We start from the raw sequence: 22,551 nt of genomic DNA, 5'->3' as shown, positions 1-22,551 counted from the left end.
GGGCCAGTGCTGCCCCCAGGACGCAGCTGGTCCCCAGCTCCGGGAAGGTGATGCGCGACCCCCCTGCCCCACTTCCAAGCAGGGTCCCTGCGAGGCGCAGCAGAGGCCGTACACCTTAGTCTTTACTGACAGATCCCTGTCCCACCTTTACTTTGTGCCCAGGGCCGCACTCCATCCAGAGTCCTGCAGCAAGAACCACAGCCACGCCCCGAGCAGGAGACCATGGGGCTATATTTTGACCCGGATGCTGAAAATGTGCTTTTCAGCCAGAACTTAAGATCGGATTCCAGAGGTTGTGTTTCTGACAAAAGGGAAAAACTCACCCAGAATTTTGCATCATGGTTCTTGCTTCCACGGGGAGAAAAACAGAAAGGAAATCCCGCAATGTGGGAAGGACCGTGGTATCTACTTCGGGAGTGTGGACTGTGCTTTGGGGCTTTCCTTGTTTGGGTTATTTTTTTTCAGTGGAAGTTATCACGTTGCAAAGTTCTACGAATGTGACCTTGACCAAACAACCTGCAGGGCAGGACTATCTGAATACAAACACCGGATTCCCCTTGTTCGCTCACATCACCTTGTCTAGACGCTCTGAGTTCCCCTATCCGACTGGCGCCCTGGGCTCAGCTACGTTCGGCCCTCAGCGTCTCCCAGCCGGGCAGGAGCTGGCTGCAGTGAGTTCTGCGCCTTCGCACGGCTTGCCCCCACCCACAGCCGACTGTGGAGCAGCTCTAGACTGTGTAGGGCGCTGTTAATCTGTGGCCTCTCTGGATCGTGCTGGGGGGCCCTGCGAGCGGCCCGAGCAGGAGAAATCCACCCAGTCATCCATCGGAGAGGCAGAACTAAATGGCTGTTTTAAGGTGTATTTAAAATAATGTTTAAAGCAAAAGAACCAAAACCCAAAACGTTTTGTGTTTCATCAGTAGTTAAGGGAGAGGACGGGAAAGTCCAACACTGGAATCAAGAGTAAGTGGATTTTTAAAAATCAATGCACACGGCACACACCCCCACACAGCACACACACACATACACACAGAGAACACACTCACACACACACGCACACACGCACACACACGCACACACACACGCACACACACACATGCACACGGCACACACCCCCACACAGCACACACACATACACACAGAGAACACACTCACACAGCACACACGCACACACACACGGCACACACACACATGCACACGGCACACACCCCCACACAGCACACACGCATATACACACAGAGAACACACTCACACAGCACACACACACGCACACACACACATGCACACGGCACACACCCCCACACAGCACACACACACATACACACAGAGAACACACTCACACAGCACACACACACGCACACACACAGCACACACACACATGCACACGGCACACACCCCCACACAGCACACACACACACACACACACACACACACACCCCACACACACAGAGCAGGTCTTGCCTGGCCAGCTCTTCAATACAGGGAAGGGACCCTAAGGAAGGCTCCCGGGAAGGATGAGTGTACCGTGGCCTCTGCAATCTGTGACTAAAACAGCCAGGCTGTTTTAACGCACAACATGCCTAATCAACAACAAAATAAAACTAAAGGTATGTGCTCGTTCGCAGAGCTTGAATCAGTAAAACCTGGCTGGGAGGAGGAACGACAATTTATCGGCCTGGGAATGTACAGGTCTAATGCAAGGGCAAGATTTAGAAATAACTTTCCTGAAAACAAACAAACGAACACTTTTCCTCTCCCATAACAGATGCTGAAGCAGCTTGGGCTGAAGCCTTTGGGGGTGTGGGGGGGTGTCTTTTGACTCAGTCTCATTATCAAGTTTATCTTTGATAACATGCGGCCCCAAAGGCCTGCCCAATACCCCCAAACGGTGCTTGTCCAAGTATGTGAACAGAAACCAGCCTGCGGCATGCAAAGATATGCCGCTGCTTTGAAAATTCCATTTTAAGTTTACAGAATAAAAAGAAATAAAGAATAAAAGTAGGGCATGTATACTTGGTCTCCTCCAAAGTACCAGTTCTGATGCTGGAGCCACCAGCCGTAAGGTTACAAGGACCAGTCTCCACCTGCCCTACACACACACACACACACACACACACACACACACACACACACAGCCCTCCCACCTCCGGGCTCAGCTGACAGTCAGTGGCCTCTCGGCCCCAGAGGACTGACTCCTATAGGGGGTCCCTCCCACTGAGGGGCCGCAGTCCTGGGCAGGAGCGGAGCCTCCCCCAGAGCCTGTCACCAAAGACTCGGTGGGGACGACCGGATCCCAAGTCCCACACGGGACTGTTCTCTGTGTGCAGCTGGTCTCAGGAGGGTGACGACCTGAGCGCTCCTGGGATGGAGGGAGGAGAGGAGATGGTGCAAAGGGCAGACTTTGGGAGCAGCCAGGTGGGACACAGCCAAGGAGTCGAAGCCTCCAAGAAGAGAGCCCGGGTTTGGTCCCCTACCACCACCCCGCCACCCCTGCCTTTGGGGCATCGAGGTGGAGGATGCTCGTCCCTTCACAAGTAGGCAGCCCAGCCAGCACCCCTACCTTCCCGTCAGAAGGGCTTCCCCCTCAGAAGTGTTCTGTCGCTGATTGTACCAGAAAGGGGCACTTGGGGGGTGGACTCAGCCCCAGCAGAGCTGGCCGCGGCCTCCGGGGGCAGGGCTGGGCTAGTCTGCCCGCCGGCAGTGCCGACGGGGAGAAGGAAAATCCCGTGGGTTCCACGCGGACAGAATACAAAGCGCTTTGTCCGCTCCAGGTAACGGCTCGGCTCCCGTTCTCAAAGGGCTGCGCCTCCCCGAAGGTGAACTCTGTGCAGACCCCCAGGAAAGGGGAGCAGCGGGACCCAGACCTTGCCCCCGCAGGCGGGCCGCTGCCCTGCCCACCCGCCAGACCTGCCACCCCACACCCGCCCCTCTGGACCACCTCCTCCTTCCCTGGAATAAGCCAAGGCATTCAAAGTTCGGGGTGCCCTTTCCCGGGACTACCCCACCCTCACTCTGGGGAGTACGCCCCTCGGGGGACCTTTGTGCTTTGGTATCCCTTGGAGATGAACTGAGTCAGCCATGAGCAGGTTCCCCCCACCCTAAACCCGTTCCTCAAAAGCCCCTGGGATGCGGACCGCTCTGCTCGGCGCCCTGGGTATGGACCTCCACCTCTTTGAGCCTCAACTCCGCTTCCGAAGAATTTGGGGTTGAATTCACTCCTCTAAAAGTCAGGCCACAGTGCTGGGTTGTTTTCGTTGGCTTGTTTGTTCTGTGGGGTTTTGTTTTGGTTTATTTGCTTGTTAACTTGTTTCGTTCTGTTTTGTTGCCTCCCCGGGATGGTTTTTCCTCCCCCCCCCCCCCCACCAAGAACTGCCCTTTAAGTGGAAGGGGTTTCAGAGAAGTACCTCCGGCTCATCCCTGGGGCTGTTAGGAAAGCCTCCAATCTGCGGAGCCTCGCTCCCCAAGGGGAGCTGAGCCATGAGCTAATGACAATTTTATCTTTCTAATTACCTGAGGATTTGTGTAAATGAGAGAAGCAGGGGGTATGCAAGAATGAGGGAGAAGAGCCTTTCCATCCCGCCCCCGCCCAAACCTTCCCGAAGCTGTTAACTGAAAGGGGTAGAGAAACAGAAAGCCTCGCAACTTCTGAACTTTTTTTCTCGGCCAGTTCTGAACCAGTCCTGGAGCTACTTGGCTGAATGACTAGCTAAGGAAAGCGTTAAAAAAAAAAAAAAATCCTCCTGAAACCTAAGCAAATAAACAAAGCTGCACCTTAGCATTTGCTCGGCCTTTCTGAGCTTCCCAGATCTGGGGTTTAGGCTTTTTTTTTTTTTTTTTCCCCGGAGCATCCCGTCTGGGGGGTTCAAAACTCCGATAGGGACTCGGTTCCCTCGCGAGGGACAGAAGAGCTCTTCTGGGAGCCAGAGCTAAGGCTTTGTTTCACCGTTGACTGGATCCCAGGACAGCGGCTCCAGGACCCGGACCGGGTGCGCGCGGCGCTCGCCCCGCCGGGCACCACCTCGGACGGGCCGGTAGCTCTCAAGGCGGTCGGGCACGGCCGAGAGCACGTCCCCAGTCCCGGGGCGCAGCGCGGACAGCCCCGGGAACCCCCCGCCTCACCTTGGGGCTTGGAGGCCTCGGTGGCGTTGGGCGGGGTCATGGCGATGCAGACGTCGCCCTCGGGGAACTTGTCGCACTTGAGCATCTCGGGCCAGTAGAAGCCGAAGAACTGCATGACGGGCTCGCACGAGTCTCGCACGGCCTCGCAGAGCCAGCGGCACGGGTAGATGGGCCGGTCCAGGCAGACGGGCGCGAAGAGCGAACAGAGGAAGACCTGGGTGCCGATGTGGCAGTTCTTGTTGAGCAGGGGCACCCAGCTGCTGGCCTGCTGCTTCACCTCGGCCATGGTCTCGTGCTCCAGCAGGTTGGGCAGCACCATCCTCTTGTAGCCCACGGTGTGGCACAGCCGCAGGTCCACCGGGATGTCCACGCACTGCGGCGGCTTGGTGTAGAAACGCCCGCTCTGGTACGCGCCGACGTCCGACTGGAAGCTCACGTAGTCGTACTCGCTGGCCGAGCCTGCGGCCAGGAGCCCGGCGGCCAGCGCCAGCAGCGCGCCCGCCGCGGCCCAGCGCCCGCCGCCCATGCTCGGCGCCCCGGCCTCTGCGACGCGGGGCGTCCTCGGCCGCCTCCCCGCGCGCGTCCCGCCGCGAACTTCCAGGAGCCCCCGGGCACAAAAGGCGCCGTCCGCACCCGCGCCAGGCGCTGGCGGGGCGACCCTAGGGAGCTCGCGCGGGGAGGCGAGCGCGCGGCCCGAGTGCGGCCCGGCTCCCGAGGCGGCGGGACCCGAGTGTCCGGCGCTCCCGCGGCCGAGCCCTCCGAGCCGCGCCGGCCAATCAGCGCCGGCCGCCGCGAGCGCTCCGGGCCCGCCCGTCAGTCACCCGCGTGGCCGGCCAATCGGCTCGCGGGCGGGAGGGGTCGGCTCCCTAGAACTCAGCGCAGGTCAACACCCCTTAAAAAACAAAACCAAAAAATAAATAAAGGAAGGAAGAAGGGGGGGAAACGAGAAAAAGAAGAAAAAAAAAAGGAAGAGAGACTGGGGACGAAGAGAAGCGTGCGGTGGGTCAAGACGATGTTTAATGCTGCTGTTAACTTGAGTCAGATGGCAGGAAAGTAAGGAACCTTAACAGTACTTGCAAGTCCATGAGATAATCAAGACTTTTTTTTTTTTTTCAAACAGTTTTCCCTAACTTTATGCAGCAGCCCACCTCCTCGGTGTTGTTCTCTGTGGCTGCAGACGAAGATGGGCCGTTTCCGACAGACCGGGGCTCAGGAAGGCTGCGGCAAAGGAGGTCTGCTTTTCAATCCCCAGCCCGTGGGGCTCGGCTCCCGCAAGGGCCAGGCGAAGGTGTCGTCGGGCTGTTTGCTGGCTTAAAAAGGCAGCGCCTTTCCAGGTGGGATAACCGGATGACGGCCCTCCGACAACCCGGAGGCAGTGAGGCAGGAAAGGGTGCTAACAAAGGTGTTAACTCTGCGAGAACAGTTTAAAAAAAGAAAAAGAAGAAGAAAAAAAAAGAGCCCTACTCAAGGCCCAGCCCAAGAGCACGTCTGTGTGTGCACGCATATGCACATTGACATGTTTGTGGTCTAGAAAGCCAAAACATTAAAAACACATGTGCACTTATCAGCGTGGCTTGTGTAAATATCAAGTCCATCACTCAGGCACACATGCTGCATTCAGAGCTGGCCCAGGAACTTCAAGTCAAAAACCAGGGGTTCCGTTAAAGCAGGAGGCAAGAGGGAAGTCTTAGCAGAAACAGCCCATCCTTCCCATCCAGCCCCCCGGGAAATGAAGTCCCTCTGCCACTGCCACCTCAGAGTTCCTGGGGATTCTTTGTATGTTTCAAACGGGACCCTGAGGGGGAGGCTCAAGCTTCAGGGACCTGAAGTGTGACCACGACTGACCCCAGGGGCAGAAGACAGCAACAGCAGTTCCTGAGGTTAACTGGGTCTCCACACTGCTTGTGTCCTGAAATGTGGGGTGGAGGGCGGCCAAGAACGCTGCAGACCACATCTGAGCAGTGTGGCACCTCCCCAGGTGGCAAATGGCCACAGAGCTCCGGGCTCAAGGCAGACACCGGAGGAGGCGCTGCCTTGCTGGGCCAGCTTGTTTGTAAAGCTCTGGGGAAGCTTGCTTTAGATTCTGCAGACCAAATTTCTTGATGGACACATTCCAAGTCAAACGACTAGAGTTTCTGAAGAAGCGAGGCTATTTTCTTAAAGCCCTGGTGCCCCTAACGAGATGGTGATTCCACTGTGCACACAGGAAGCAACTGCCAATGGTCACCTTCCCTGTCATTTCTAAGCCAATGAAAGGTGCATTAACACGAGAGGGGCAGCATGGAGGCAAAGAGATGGCGGGAGAGCAAGACTTTGGGTGGCGAAGGGTTAATCCCTAAACAATTGGTAATGCTCAGCCCCAGAAGCTGGGGAAGACATTCTTCACAGACACAGAATAGACCTCAGGAAACCAGGCAACTGTGACTCGATTCAAGGGGCAGTTAGAGAAAAATGCAGTTTGGTAGGGGTCCTTTTCTCTCCTCCAGGCAGGCCCTCAGTCCCAAGACAAATGTGTCTGTTTACGTACTCATTGCAAAGAGTTGTGTTAGCAGATAACATCCTGTCACCTCTGGATCCAGGCTTTGCCCAGCTCTCACTCATGTTTGCACTGTTTCCCCAAATGGTGGGAGGACTTGGGTCTGCCCACCATGAAAATTCTGGAAACTAGTCCAAGTGACTACAGCTCCACCAGTCCTGGGGCCGGGTGGGGGTGGGGGGGTCTCGAGTCTGGAGTAAATCTCACAAGTCCGTTCATGGGAGGGCCTAGCCTAGGTCTTGCTGTTTCTCATTGATCACCCACAAATGGCCTTAGCGAGAGGCCTCTTGGGGCAAGCCAGGGACATGACTGTTCCGAGAAATACAGGGAGTGTGGATGTAAGACCCCAGAATCCTAAACTCAGTACATTTCTGGCTCCTCTCAAGGCCCAGCTGGAAAGGAAAGGCTCAAGTCTGTCCCACTGACAGACTTTAACTCACACCTAGGATTTTGGAGAATGACTGCCCACCACCAATCAGTGCCCATGGAGTTTGGAACTGCACTGAGCGTGACTGCCCAGGTAATCTTTTAAAATGTTTTTAAAGAAAATGTCTTGATTTTCTTGAAATTGAGGAGGAAGCTAGCACTAATTTTTATAAGGTCATCTCATATATAACAAGAGATGTAATGATTTCTAAATCCAGATATTCAGAGGGTAAGTGGAAAATTGAATAAATGATTAGCTCTGAGCAGACAACTCTGGTGAAAATTTACTGAAACAGTACAAATATTATAAATTCTAAAATAATATGTGGAACAGCTATCAGTTAATAAATTTTAAATTAAATCAAATAATATAATTGAGCAAGTTTGTTAATCTAATAAATTTTAAACACTTTAGCTATTGTTTTTGTTTGTGTTCTTTTTTCCGGTACGTGGGCCTCTCACTGCTGTGGCCCCTCCCGTTGCGGAGCACAGGCTCCGGACGCGCAGGCTCAGCGGCCATGGCTCACGGGCCCAGCCGCTCCGCGGCATGTGGGATCTTCCCGGACCGGGGCACGAACCCGCGTCCCCTGCGTCGGCAGGCGGACTCTCAACCACTGCGCCACGAGGGAAGCCCTAGCCATTGTTTTTGATACCTGAATATTTACCCTAAGTTGACCTACTGCTTTTTAAGAATAAACACAATCTCTTCTTTCTCCTCCTCCCCCCTCCCCCTCCCCCAGAACAGCGCCAGGCAGAGCAGCCTGAACACTTCATATTTTAGAGGTGCATATGCAGCTGTTGGGTTTGTGTGGTGCTTTGTCATATTGTCAAAACTTTGCACTTCAAAGCCCAGTCTCCCTTGCCCTAATGGCAAGAATGTGTGTGTGTGGAGGAGAAAGTTCTAGAACAAAGGTTCTTTAAACATGTTATTGACATGACAGAGCTCTCAGAAACCAGGGGTTTCCAGTATGGGAGTTGTGAGCCAGGCACATCTTTCCTTCTTGAATGAACAGGGGCAAAATACACCTTTAAACTTGTGGTTTTCGTTTCAAAAAAGTGCAAGTGGGACTTCCCTGGTGGCACGGTGGTTAAGAATCCGCCTGCCAATGCAGGGGACACGGGTTCGAGCCCTGGTCCGGGAGGATCCCACATGCCGCAGAGCAACTAGGCCCATGCGCCACAGCTACTGAGCCCGCGTGCCCAGAGTCCGTGCTCCGCAACAAGAGAAGCCACCGCAATGAGAAGCCTGCGCACCACAACAAAGAGTAGCTCCCGCTCGCCGCAACTACAGAAAGCCCGCGCACAGCAGCGAAGAGCCAATGCAGACAAAAATAAATAAATAAACTTATTAAAAAAAAAAAAAAAACAAAAAAACGTGGAAGCGTGTTCCCTGTTGCTTCATAGCCCCAGCTTAAGGAGGCATTCTTCAGTCTCCCGGGTCGCCGAAAGCTGAATGTCAGGCTATGCAGGGTCACTGCAGGGCCTCCCCGGCGCCTACACACAGAGCTCCATCCTGCCCTCTTCCGAAAAAACAAGGGTTGCGGGGTGGACCTTTCCGGCCGGTTTCTCCCATTCTGTTTCACTGTCATATCATCAGTGATTTTGATGACACTCTCCAGAGGTACACTCAGCGTCCTCTCCATCATCCTGGAGCGAGTGTGCAGGGCGGAGGGTCTCCTGCCTGTGGCTGGGTGGTGATGGGTCTGCGTTCAGACCCAGGATGTATGGAGTATGGCCCCAGTTCTGCTCCTTACAGGCTGGATGACTCACACTTGACTCTCTGCGCTGAGTTCTCATCTGTAAATCAGGGCTATTCATGCCTGCCCTGCTACCTCAGGAAATAAAATATGTGGATTCTCAACATCCAGTGTCAGGGAGGCACACAGTCCTAACTGTGTTCTACAGTCTGCAGCGTTTAAAATGGCATTCCATACGAGACACCACAAAGCACAGAAATGTTCTCACTTGGATGAGCTGCTTTTCTGCTCCGCCTCTGTGGAGGTGCAAATGCCCGGAGGTTCCCAATCCCCTCTGACTCAAGAATTGGCCTGACCTAGGGACTTCCCTGGTGGCGCAGTGGTTGGGAGTCCGCCTGCCGATGCAGGGGTCACGGGTTCATGCCCTGGTCCGGGAAGATCCCACATGCCGCGGAGCAGCTGGGCCCGTGAGCCATGGCCACTGAGCCGGCGCGTCTGGAGCCTGTGCTCCGCAACAGGACAAGCCACAACAGTGAGAGGCCCGTGTACCGAAAAAAAAAAAAAAAAAAAAAAGAATTGGCCTGACCTGCTGTCTGGGATTGGGAATGTCTGGGAAGAATCATAAACATTTGGAGTTAAAGGCATAGTCCAGCTCCACCTCCTCCCAGGCAAACACCCCTCTGCATCTTTCTTTTTATTCATTTTTTACTGTGCTAAGAACACTTAACATAAGAGCTACCCTCCAAATGCATTCTTAAGTGTCCAATACAGTATTGGTGAACCTCTGCACCATTTTTTTAAAAATAAATTTATTTATTTATTTATCTGTGGCTGTGCTTGGTCTTCGCTGCTGCACGCGGGCTTCCTCTAGTTGCGGCAAGCAGGGGCTACTCCTCGTTGCGGTGCGCGGGCTTCTCGTTGCAGTGGCTTCTCTTGTTGCAGAGCACGGGCTCTAGGCGCGCGGGCTTCAGTAGCTGTGGCTCGCAGGCTCTAGAGCGCAGGCTCAGTAGTTGTGGCTCACAGGCTCAGTATTTGTGGTGCACGGGTTTAGTTGCTCCGCCGCATGTGGGATCTTCCCGGACCAGGGCTTGAACCCATGTCCCCTGCATTGGCAGGTGGATTCTTAACCACTGCACCACCAGGGAAGTCCCCAAACCTCTGCACCATTCTTGATGGGGGCTGGCTGAGCACCAAGCCACCACCACTGGACCCTTTCACTTCTTGGGGACACAGCCACCAGGTTCAGGCAACTTCATGAGAATGTTCTTCCTTTCCTGAAGGGAAATTCTGCTCCCTGTAATTTCTCCTCCCTAGGCCACCCAAGCATTAGTGCCCACCCTAATCTACCTCAAGGCCACGGACACACAGCCCCTGCCTGCCCCACTGCTCAGGTAGACCCACCTCTCTCTCCCCAGAAGAGGCATTGTCAAACTGGGCTTGGCAATTTGTATTCAATTTTGAATATACTACCTTATTTATAGATATATACATTGTAGAATTTATGTACCGCCTTCCAGAAAAGAAGGAACGAAAACACACATTTTTAACATAACTTTTTAAAATCTCTAATGGGCTGGTTTTCTGATTAAAACCCTCACAGACTTTTTGATTGTCCACAGGAAAAAGCCCAGACTCCAGAAGAATATCAAGATCTTGCCCTCCAATGTCCCTCCAGTCCCTCCCTCTTACACATGTTGTTTTGTCAGTAACACCCTCCTTCACCTTCGTACAAACTCCAGCTCATAAACTTCCCGGGTTTAGCAATGAAACTATAGGATGCCCCCGTAAAACTTGAATTTCAAATGAACAAGAAAAAAAAGATTTTTAGTATAAGTATATCCCAAATATTGCATGGAATATACTTATACTATACATTATTTCTTGTATATCTGAAATTTAAATTGAAATCGGCATCCTGTATTTTATGTGGCAAACCCACCTGTTCATCTTTCTAGCATTGCTTCTCCCCAGCAGGTTTGTCTGACTCCCTCTCGGCCCATCACCTCCCTCCTTCACCCCAATCGGATTAACCTCTCTCTCCTCCTGTTGACCTTTTATAACTACTTGCTTTGGGGTGTCTTTTACACAACTGGGAGCTCTTGGAGGATCTTATTTTGTCTCCTTTATCCTTGCATCCCCAGCATCTAGCATGGTGCCAGGCAAACAGTAAGTGCTCAATAAGGCTCTGCACTCCCCAATAAATGCATAAATATGTAGTAGAGAGAGGCAGATGTGTGAAAGACCCAGGCTAAGAGAGGTATGCCCTTGAGCGTCGATTTTACGCTGTGTTTCCTGAGAACCAAGGCAGTAAGTAAGAATGAATAACTCACATGGTTTTCTCCTTCTGCAGAGGAACTGATCCTCAGCGCCTTATACAAAGACTGTAAACAGAGTGTGGGACTGTTGTAAGATGTATTATCATCTTACAGCTTGGGAGGTCAGAAGCCTCTCTGGGCTACAATCAAGGTGGTAGCAGGGCTGCGTCCCTCCTGGAGGCTCTGGGATTCTCCGCCGTTTCCAGCTTCTGGACGCTGCCCGCATGCCTTGGCTCCAGGTCGCCTCCTCCATCCTCAGAGCCAGCAACGGCGGGTTGAGCCTTTCTCCTGCATCCTTTTGATCCTCACATCCGGCCTTGGGGACAGACACGTATCCAACTCACCTCTCCCCAGGGCCTGCACCAAGTAGGCTGCTCAGTTGCAGATGGGCATGGAAGGTGGACAAGTTGGTGAATGTACTGGCCGATTTCCGGAGGAGAAGAGAACTTCCTGCAAATCCTGCATGGGCACTGACCCTAACACAACCCTGTTAAAAACAGGGTCTGGGGGCTTCCCTGGTGGCGCAGTGGTTGGGAGTCCGCCTGCCGATACAGGGGACACGGGTTCGTGTCCCGGTCCGGGAAGATCCCACATGCCGCGGAGCAGCTGGGTCCGTGAGCCATGGCCGCTGAGCCTGCGCGTCCGGAGCCTGTGCTCCGCAACGGGAGAGGCCACAATAGTGAGAGGCCCGCGTACCGCAAAAAAAAAAAAAAAAAAAAAAAAAAAAAACAGGGTCTGGTACCCAGAAGGCCGGGGTTCCTGAGAGCCTCTGACAGCACCTGGGAGTGGAGAAGGAGCAAAGAGAAGCTGGAGAGGGCTCCGCAGGGTGCGACCTAATGCCAGGTCCTGGCTCAGAGCCCCGGGCTTTGCTTGGACATCACAGAGCAGGGAAAATGGTTCTTTAGGAAAGCCCCCCTCCGGTGATCCAGGCAGTGAAAGTGAAGTGACACAGGCTTCGGAGGCCCGTAAATCGCTGGGATTGCTTCCGAGGATGGGGTGGGGAAGGCCAACGGGGACACATTCCCCAAGGAGCCGCGAGCCGCCTTTCTCATGGGTTTGGTATAAACGAGGTGCGGGGAGAGGATGAGTGAGCACCCGTCAGGTGTGGTGACCACACATGCGCTTTGAAGGCGCTCATCCCCTGATCTCCATCCACGGCTGGGGGGTCTCCTCTCCTAGTCTCCCTCCGCCTGAATAACGCACCGCGTCCTAGAGGCCCTGCTCCCCTGAGCTCAGGCACACTGCCCCCCGGTCCCTAGCCCCTAGCCCCAGTAGTGACCTGCCATTCTTCAGTCTTTCCCAGTTTGCAGTCTACCCACATTATCGCCTTTGGACCTCACAAGAAGCCTCTGAGCTGGCACAGCAGCTCGTTATTCCCATTTTTCAGAAGAAGACCCGGAGCGTCAGAGCGGTGGGACCGCCACCAGCAGTGCAGTTTTGAAAGAGGGAGCGATGGAGAGATAGGTCTGAAGCGTGGGCAGGTATATGAGGGGTCTTCCTGTGAGTCCTAGAACCAGGGAAGAGCGGGATGGAGTAGCGGGTGCCTGCAGGGGTCAGAAGTGGGGGCTTTGGAACTGCTGCTAGGAAGGGTGACCCGGCCTGTCCTGGGTTGCCAAGGAGACTACAGAGCTCTGTGCAGGCAGCATGTGGATGCCCAGAAGAAATGCTCTAGGGGAGAAAAGACTGGGAGCCATGCAAAGAAGGGGGGCTCACTACACCTGGGAGAGAGAGAGAGAGAAAGAGGGCTGTGTGAGAGCTGGTCCAGGATGTGAGGCAGGAGTTCTGTGTACGGTCCTCTTCAGGGTCTGAACACCTTGAGAGTTACGTGGTCTTTCCAGGGGGGATATTAAAAATTTTAAAAGCCATTATGGCACAACTGATCAGATTGTATGCCAGACAGAAACCACCTGTGCAGCCCTACAGGCGTGCCAGCTTCATCCCAGCACTGGGACGGTTCCCATAGAGGCGTGAGAAGATGCACCATTCCCAGAATGCATCAGGCCAGCTGTCTTCCCAATTGGTACCCAAGACTCAGCTCCCCATCTTCTCTTGGCTGGCCACTCCCCAGGGTCCCCCTGCTAGAAGTAGCCAAGGCAGTCCTCTGCCCCTGTGCACCATGGCTATCCAAGCAGCCCTCCTCAAATACTATTTGCTTGTTTACATGTCTGGAGCTCCTCCAGAAGCTTCTTGAGGACAGAAGCTATATCCTTTTGGTCCTTGTATCTTCCGTACTCAGCCCACTGCCTGCCATGTTGTAGACACGGGATCCCTGAATGAGATGGGTCCTAGGACCCAGCTCTGAGCAGTAAGAAGTAAGTGCAGGTTGGTAACTGGGGCACCCTGGAAAGCATTTTAAAACAGACAGCCTTAGGAAATTCCCCGGTGGTCCAGTGGTTAGGACTCCATGCTTCCACTGCAGGGGGCCTGGGTTCGATCCCTGGTTGGGGAACTAAGATCCCACAAGCTGGGCAGTGGGGGGAAAAAAAATCCAGATAACTTTAGAAGGCATGCACCTTGACCCTCCCTCCACTCTTCTGCCTGCCTGGAATTCAGATGTGATACCAAGAAGTACAGCAGCCATCTTGCAACCATGAGACCACAAGCATGAGGATAAAGGCCCACACACTAGAGTGGAGGGACAGAAAGATGGAAAGAACCTGGATCATAAGCAATGACCTGAGTGGCTTACCCTGGAATTCCTGTTGGGCGGGACCTATAATCTCTCTGCCTCACTTGTTGAAATCCAAAATCATTTGGGTTTTCTCATTCATACAGATAGAAACAAACCTAAGTGATACAGGTCTCTCATTTAGAGGCTCTCACAGCAGACAGGAAGCTCAAAGGCTGAACATTCCAATTTTTACTGTCTCCTGGGACATTACTATTCACAGTGTAGTCCCCAGACCAGCAGCATCACTAGCTTCTGGGATCTTGTGAGAAATGCAGAATCTCAGGCCCCACCCCGGACGTATTCAATCAGAATGTGCATCTTAACAAGGTTCCAACATGCATATTATGCATATTTAAGACTGAGAAGTACCATCCTAAGAAACTCCTCCAAGGCTAGGAAGTTGCTTTGTCTTTCTCCTGTTTCAATTCCGATGGCTGCAAAAACAACCTATTTCTAGGTGTCAGTGGATTTGTCACACATGGGCACCCACATTGCTCTGCATTCCGCGATGTAGCAATCAACTGGAAGGGGCTTACGGATCCCCACTTTTCAGAAGAGGAGAGTAAGTCACAGAGAGGCTCGTCAGCCACCCCAAGGACAGAGCATTCAGACAATCCTTCAACAATGAAATCGAGCTCACGGGCCGAAAGGGCGGACAGGCAACTCTCTTTCTTAAAGGAAGCAGCGCTGCAGGGGTGCTACAAAGCAAAGGGCAGGCAGCACAGAAGCGCTGCCCCTTGGCACCTCTGAGGCTGACTGCAGCAGCCAGGGGCAGACAGACCCCGCTTTCTTCCCCACATGCTGCAATATAAGCAGCTGTGCATCTGGAGGCTTCTGTAATCTTCCAGCAGCTCCAAGCTGTATCATATTTAATATCTGTCGCTAGACAAGCATGGCCTTTCATGGGTCCTTCTAACACTTATAGTGTTGCGGGAAAGCCATAATCCCAACCCCCAGGAAAGCATAATTTGTCCATCAAACCCCTTTGTTCTTGATTTTTAACTGTAGTCTATTAACCAAACTGCTTAAAACACAGTGTAAGCCCCATCAGTAACAGCTTCCCCAGTATAGCCTCTCAGCCTTGGAGTGCTTTCCAAGTTCTGCATGAACTCCTTGGGTGTGAAAAGTTTTCCAGCCACGTCGGTCCATAAATATATAAGCGACCACTTCCTGAATTGCCACATAATCCTTACCACTATCACTTATGTTTTCCTTTATTGCCATCATCATTGGCGCCTTGACAGGAGAATAAAATACTCTTTCTGGAGGATGAAATGCTCTGCATCCTGCATAATTTTAACTCACCCACAGTCCCAGATTGGGGGCTTTATTTCCATCTCCACTGCAAGGAAATTGCCTCTTCATAATCAGTGGGGATTTCAGATTGGGGGTTAATTCCATCCTCTCTTTTCTCCTGACATAAGCTTTGCCTGAGCTGGGTCCTGTGGGGAAGAGAGGTCTTCTAAGATCCCTAAAACCATAGAGATGGGAAAGAAAGACACACATCAGAGACGGCTGAGGGGGCCAGTGTACGCAGAGCAAAGCTGGGGGGAGTGGTGGTAGGAAGAGCGTGGGTGATGGGTTGTCACACTCTGTCAGGACAACATGCTTTATCCTGGAGCTGCATCTGCCCACCTATTGTCCAGCAACTCAGGGAAACCAAGGGACATGCTAGGGACTTGGCCCCAGAACAAGCCCCCCAGAACCCCGCCTCACCCCCACTGTGGTTTGCAGCACACAGAGACCCCATCTTCCTCAGGTCCATCGTTCTGTCAAGCTGGGAGACAAGTCTCTCTCTCTCTCTCTCCCCACGCCATCATTTTGTCCACCCCCGACTATCCTAAACAAGGAGGCTCTCAGCCTCGTGATACCGCCCCCAAAGGTTGAATGGTTGCTGTCACGAGAATAAGTACACTTGTAAAAGATTAAAGGGGGTGGCAGGGAGGAAGAACCAGGTGGTGCTGAAGTCCAGAGGAATCACACTTCCAAACCTCTGTCTTGTTAGGAAAGACCTAAACCAGCGGACCACACCCTGCCTTGCCTCCTTCCTCCGCTGGCTGAGGTCCTTTCTAGCCCTCCAAAGTGAGGGGAAGCCTGGGATGGAGGCCCAGCTTTGCAAAAACACAGGGAACCAGAGGTAGTCTCCCCAGACTCACACAGACCCCTTCTCTGTGCTTAAAAGGGCATATATGATAAATGTGTCAGCCCAGGCTCTCCGTCTCCAAGCCCTTCCCTCCTTATCTTTCACACATCATATTTCTCTTGCTTCGGGCATAACTGACCTTGGAACCAGAGATCTGTAGGCAGCTCAAAACAAATCCGGTGACCCCTCTTGTCCTCGGAGGTGGAATGTTCTTGATGGGAAATGGATTGCAGAGGAGAAGGGGCTGCTTGATTGGTGACTGTGCCCTGCAGAGCAGGGGTGAGGGAGACAGGGCTGGACCACCAGGGCGATGTGCCTGGCTCCGTGGAAGCTCCCCACCTTTCCACTCCCATCCCTGGCTCGCTTCCTGGGCTCCTGGCTGCTCTCAAGACCCTTTCTTTCCACCCGAGGGGTTCCAGATGGGGTGCCTCCCCCCCCCCACCCCGATCTTCCCTGGGAGGTGAGGCACCCATGGCCCCAAAGCCTGCCTGAGCAGCTCCAGCTCTGGGGGAGGGGCGTCTGTGGAATGCAGCCCTCTCCCCACGCTCAGAGGCCAGCCCAAGGGGCACAATAGAATACATTAGTCCCACAGCCCTTTCAGCTCTGCCTCTTTAAGAACAATGGCGGCCACTGAGCTGATTTTTGCCAAATGACTGGCTTTAGTCCATTCGGAGCAGAATGGAGGCCGCCAGACAAAGTCCATATTCAGGGCTTCAGAAGGGGTTGGCTAATGGGCACCAGCCCAGGCTACTTCCTGGGACCCACTCTCAAAGCATCCCAGTGGCCAAGAAAGAGCCCAGCAGCTGACACCAGCCAGCCAAGCCCATCCCCATCCTGGTCAGAGCCACGCCGCTCCTGAGACAGGTGACCACGCTGCCACCCTGAACACAGGCAAGGCAGATTCTCTGTTTAATTTGAGAGTCCTGGTACCAGTGGTTAACTCCAGAACAATCTTAAGTATTGCGAGTTTTATTTAGGGAAAACCAGCTTGGCTTCTGGAAGGGAATGGGGCCGTAATAACATCAACTCTGTGATGTTAGGAGTCTAGTTTTCCAGCCTGACCAAGCAGAGGGACTTACCTCTCGGTCTCTCTGAGCCTCGGGGCCTTAATTTGTGAGGCAGTTGGGCGATTTAGGCTCTAGACCCCTTCAAACCTTGAAATTTTATGTAGAAAGAAAACTCTGACCATGCCTCCTTTACTTTACATCTCATACTGCGTTAGGAGCTCTGAAAACACCAGAAAACCCAGAAGCCCAGGGCAAATATTAGTGATGATTATAACCAGCAAAGATCAGTGTGCAAAAGATCGGTGTGAAAAGATGAATGTGAAAACAGCAAAGGCACCACCAGAGATACAGCTGTTTTGAGGTGACTTTGGTTTTTTTTGTTTTTTGTAATTTTTTGGCCACGCCGCGTGGCATGCGGCATCTTAGTACCCTGACCAGGGATCGAACCCGTGCCCCTTGCATTGGAAGCTTGGAGTCTTAGCCAGTGGACCCCCAGGGAAGTCCCCGCTGATGTGATTTCTTTTTTTATTCCTATAACAACTGTGTCCAAATGGGAAGATGAGAGAGCCACCTGGTTGGCAGTGCGGACTGGGTGCTACCGTGTCGCCTTCATCAGCCCTGCCTTCTCCCAGCTCCTCTTCTCTGCCGTGGACATGCTCTGATCCCCCCCAGGAAAGATGCACGACTCGGCCATAAGCTTTGAGCACTTCTCTTGGCATTTTTCTTCTTCGCTACTGCATTTATCAATATGGAAGATACAAGAATTTTGCCTAGATTTTTTGGTGCACCTGAGAAAGTCATTTCAAGCACCCAAAGCTTAGATATTGAAAATGGGACATCTCGGGAGGGAATATGTCCTGCCTGTTCAGCCCAGGCATCAGCTGCTCTGGGGGGTCTTCTCTATTTAAATTGCATCCAGCCTCTCCACAGCGACCACCCCCTTTTCCTCCTTCAACTTCCTACCCACCTCTTATGCTCTTCTAACACCCACATATTTTTCTCATTGATTTTATTGTCTGTCTCCCTCTATACCATCACCAACGCTTCCCAAGGGCAGAGATTCGTATCAGTTTTGTTCACAACTGCATCTCACAGAACAGTGCCTTGGTCCCTAGAAAGCACTCAAGAAGGAGACACTTGCTGAAAGAACAAATGAACTCATGATGAATGAACGAATGAGTGAATGAGGAGAATATAGGATACAAACCTATCTATAGTATGATCCAAATTTTGCCGAGGGCTTCCCTGGTGGCGCAATGGTTGAGAGTCCGTCTGCCGATGCAGGGGACACGGGTTCGTGCCCTGGTCTGGGAAGATGCCACATGCCGGGGAGCGGCTGGGCCCGTGAGCCATGGCTGCTGAGCCTGCGCGTCCGGAGCCTGTGCTCCACAACGGGAGAGGCCACAACAGTGAGAGGCCCGTGTATCGCAAAAAAACCAAACCAAAACAAAACAAAAAAACAAATTTTGCCAAAAGACTGGAAAGAAGAGAAAGAAGTGAGTGATACAAAGTACTGTACATAAAATAGATAAGCAACAAAGATTTACTGTAGAGCACAGAGAATTATACCCAGTATCTTGTAATAACCTATAATGGAATATAATCTGAAGAAAAAACGAATCACTTTGCTGTACACCTGAAACTAACACAATATTGTCAATCAACTATACTTCAATTTAAAAAAAGAAAGGAGGGAGAGAAGGAAAGAAGGAAAAAAGCTAAAAAACTGAAAATAACTACACTGAAATGCTCATTGTCTCTGGTTGTTGGAATCAAAAGTGATTTAGGGCTTCCCTGGTGGCGCAGTGGTTGGGAGTCCGCCTGCCGATGCAGGGGACACGGGTTCGTGCCCTGGTCCGAGAAGATCCCACATGCTGCGGAGCGGCTGGGCCCGTGAGCCATGGCCGCTGGGCCTGCGCGTCCGGAGCCTGTGCTCTGCAACGGGAGAGGCCACAACGGTGAGAGGCCCACATACCGAAAAAAAAAAAAAAGGGATTTAAACTATCTTCTTTTGGCTTTTCATCATTTTCTAAAATGTCTACAATGATCGTATATCACTTTGGGGGAACAAAAAGTGAAAGTATAGATATTAACTTTAAAGTAAAAAGGATAGGCAAAGAGAGCAGCATAACTATTTTTCTCAGCTAAAGGAACAACGTGAGTCTCTAATATTAGTCCCAATGACATAGGTTTTTAAAAATCCTGCTTCATTTGAAATGTCAGGTAATTATTGCAAAAGATTTCGTGTGGGACGGGGTGAGTGATGGCTCACATGGGGGATAATTGCCCCCATTGTCCAGTTCACGATGCATATAGAGTCATATCTGCATCTTCCAGACCACACAGAAGTGAAGGCTGGTGTGAGAACTCTGGGGCCAGTGATCAATCAACAGGTATTTAATGAACTCCTACTACGTGCAAGGTTCTTGCTGTGCATCCTTGCTCACTCCGGTGCACGTGCCCTCCTCACTGCCCCCCAAGACCTCTCGCCACCCCTGTCTGCTTTGTGTGGACTGCTGGCCCTCCCGGGGCATCCCAGGCCCAGTCTGGATATCTTTCCGTTGCGTTCTGCATCCCCTAAGGAAGAGACTCTGAGCTTCGTCCACCTGCTCTAACTCTGGGCAGCAGCAGAGGAGGGTTTGAAGCAGGCTCGGAGGTCATGCAATGGTCCCTGGGGGATGCGGGGCCTCTGAGCTCCCTCCCAGCAAACTCGCCTCGGTCCCCTCCACCCTCCCGGCCACTGCCAGGCATGGCACAAGCTCTGCCCAAGGTAACCCACCCATGGGAAGGGGCCAAGAGGGGAGCCTTGGAAGGTCATATGCCTGTCATATCAGGAGAGCTGCCCTTTCCAGGCTGCAGGAATTCATCCTGTAATAGCTTGCCACGCAAAACTCCTTTCCCATTTGGACTGGACTGTGTCCCGAGAGGGGAGGGCTGGTGAGAACTCTGCCCTGCGCACACAGGGGACCTGCGTTTCCTGCGGAGTCCTGGGGGTGTTTGTTCTGAGGAAATGCTGCACCCGTGGGGTGTCACCCAGCAAGAGAGGGGAGGCGGAGAGCCGGGGGTTCGGACATCGGGGAGCGTGTCTGGGCATGTGGCGGGATCCTGCGAGGCTGGAGGGATTTCCTGCCAAGCTAATGAGGGTGCTGGCAGCGCACAGCCATCACTGCAGGAGTCCTGGCTCTAATTGGGATCTAGCCTTGGCTCCTGTGGAGGACGGCCGCGTGTGAGGGCTGGGGCCCGTTCTCCCCAGGAACTTCCTGCCCTGCCTGTAGGGCCCCTGCAGGGCACAGCCCCGGGACACTCTGCAGCCTGTCACCAGACCCCCCAACTGCCCCTCTTCCCTCCCCTTCCCCCCACATTGAAATGCTTTCCATAACCCACGCAGGACACCTTGACCTAAGTAGACGTGGCTAGAGAGACCAGCTTCTCTGCAGCCCCACCTGAGTGCTTTGGGCTCCTGGCCAGCCTCTGCGCCGCCCACTTGTCCGGGTTCTGACGCCCATGTGTGCTGCCTTCCTTCTTCCTTCCTACAGTCTCCTGCAGATGGAGAATTTCCACCAGAAGGAGAGGAGCACGGCCGGTGCTCAAGATGGACCTCGCAGCCTGGGGGACCTGCTGTAGAGGGGGAGGGAACCCCAGGGCTGGCGGGGCCTCCAGACTCCAGGGGACATTCTCCAGAAGGAAGGACGATTCCCCACCTTTCGCGGCATGACCAACCCTCGATCAGCCTCTTGTCTTGATGAAGTTATTATAGTTCTGGCCTTTTGGTCATTCATTCAGCTACTCCGTGCTGGGTGGGGAGCGATCAGGGCGAACACGAGGCAGATCCACTCTCAAGGTAGCCCAGCCTCCTGGAGATCTCATTTGCCTGTCCGCCAGCTGAGATGAGATTCAGATTCTGACTTGGTGAAGATCTACTCAATGCCTTCTTTGTGTCAGACACTTTGACAATCATTTATACACAGATGAGCGCAGTAGAACCTCAGCAAGTCTGGGAGGTAAGTTAGTTCTGACGAAACTGAGGGTGAGACATTAAGAAACTTGCCCAAAGTCACTCAGCTGACGAGTAGAAGGACCCAGGTGCGGGACTCAGAAAATCTTTGACACGGCACAGTGGCCAGGGGGGTAGGGGTAGGAGGAAGGGGGCTACTAACTGAAAAGATTAACGCATCAAAACGAGCTCCGCGTTAGGTGACAGGTCCTGTGCCACTGGTCCGCACTGGGCCACGTGCACCCAGGGGTCGAAGGCCCTCGCTAGGCTGGGTGCCGCTCCACGCCCACTTGCCAGAGGGGCTGCCTCATCCCGCCCCAGCAGAGGACCCCTGGCACTTTCCCGACAGCTGTGGCTGCAGCGCAGGGGCCTCCTTCCACGAGGGGCGCGGAGGTGCACGTTCGGATCGGCGTTCCAATCTGGCCTCCTTGTTCCCGTCTGTCTGTGTCTCTGTCCTCCTTTTGAAAAAGAAAGCAAGGTCTCTATTGTATCCCATTGTGTACTGACGGCCCAAACGCTGTTTTTTTCCGCCCTGTCTCATTAAGATGGACGGGGCTGCTGCCTTATTAATAATTGGGAAGGTTGCCCTTTGTTTCCCTTTCCTCTCCTCACTAACGAAGCCTGCTCCAGTGGCTCCACAAAGAGCCTTGCAGCCCCGGGCGCACCTGTGCGCTGCGTGCATGGCACCGGCTGCCAAGGCACGTCTGCTGGCCAAGCCTGAGAGCCGCAAACGTCCCCACCACACCCAGGGCTCTGGGATCACAGGAAGAAGGGCTGCCGCCGTCCAGCCCCAGGGAGGCTGCCGGACCTGCCCGGGGTCACCCACAGCGTGGAGGTGAGAACCCCAAGCCCAGTCCTGGATCTGCACCGCTCCAGCCTCTGCTCCGCTCGCTCTGCTGCCCTGAGCATCTCTAATCCTTTGGCATTGCTCTAGGCACTGGAACCACTGTAGTGAACAACGCCTCAAGTTGCCTCCTTGCCTGGCTTTCCAGTAGTGAGACAAGAAAAGAACAAACACACGAGGAAGCAAGATGCTAAGGAATTGGGAAGTGCTGTGGGGAAAAAGTCACACAGGGTGACTAGCTCTGAAGGGCTGAGATCAGGCCGCTCTGAAGAAGTGACAGTTCCCTGCAGAGCCGAATGCAGTTAGGATGGTTGCAAGCCCCCGGCAAGAGGGCAGAGCCCTCAGGGCCGGGACTGTCACGTGTGAAGCAGTGAGGGCCCCGGAGGCGTTCCGTTGTATGGGGCTGATATGTAGCTGGCCTTGGCTGGAGACTTCAGGAAAGAGACGGAACCTACCTTGGGTTACATCGGGGCTAGGCTAAGCGGGAGAGGAGGTGGCTGGACAGTCTGGGAGAGGGAAGCCTGGAGCTGGGGCAAAGCTGGGGGTGCGGAGAGGGCCACCAGCCATGAGTCAGGAGGGTGCAGGCACAGGGTCCTAAGTTTCTGTAACCAATGGGTCTGGGTGCTTGACCCCCTCCCCCTCCCCTCACTCGCAATCCCGCCTCTCTCGTTCCAAATGGATGGGACCCGATCCCCCAGGCTGTGGCTGCGGAGCCCAGGTGAACAGCGAGGAGCAGGGGAGATAGGAACATCCAGGTGGAGGAGAGCTCCACTGGAGAAAGGGGAGGCCTCACCAGCTG

General features: G+C 53.5%; 1 protein-coding gene across 1 annotated transcript in view; it reads right to left on the bottom strand.

Annotated features, from left to right (window-relative positions):
- The window catches only part of SFRP1 (secreted frizzled related protein 1), a 44,330-nt gene extending 39,289 nt beyond the window's left edge, over positions 1-5,041 (bottom strand). Inside the window, exon 1 of the mRNA XM_079909572.1 lies at positions 4,120-5,041. Coding sequence (XP_079765698.1) covers positions 4,120-4,645 — 526 coding nt within the window. The 5' untranslated portion in view covers positions 4,646-5,041. The remainder of the gene's footprint in view (positions 1-4,119) is intronic.
- Between the last annotated feature and the right edge of the window lie 17,510 nt (positions 5,042-22,551).

Source organism: Stenella coeruleoalba (genome assembly GCF_951394435.1).
Source record: "Stenella coeruleoalba genome assembly, chromosome: 21".
Classification (NCBI taxonomy): Eukaryota; Metazoa; Chordata; class Mammalia; order Artiodactyla; family Delphinidae; genus Stenella; species Stenella coeruleoalba.
This window is presented reverse-complemented; position numbering and strand designations above follow the sequence as displayed.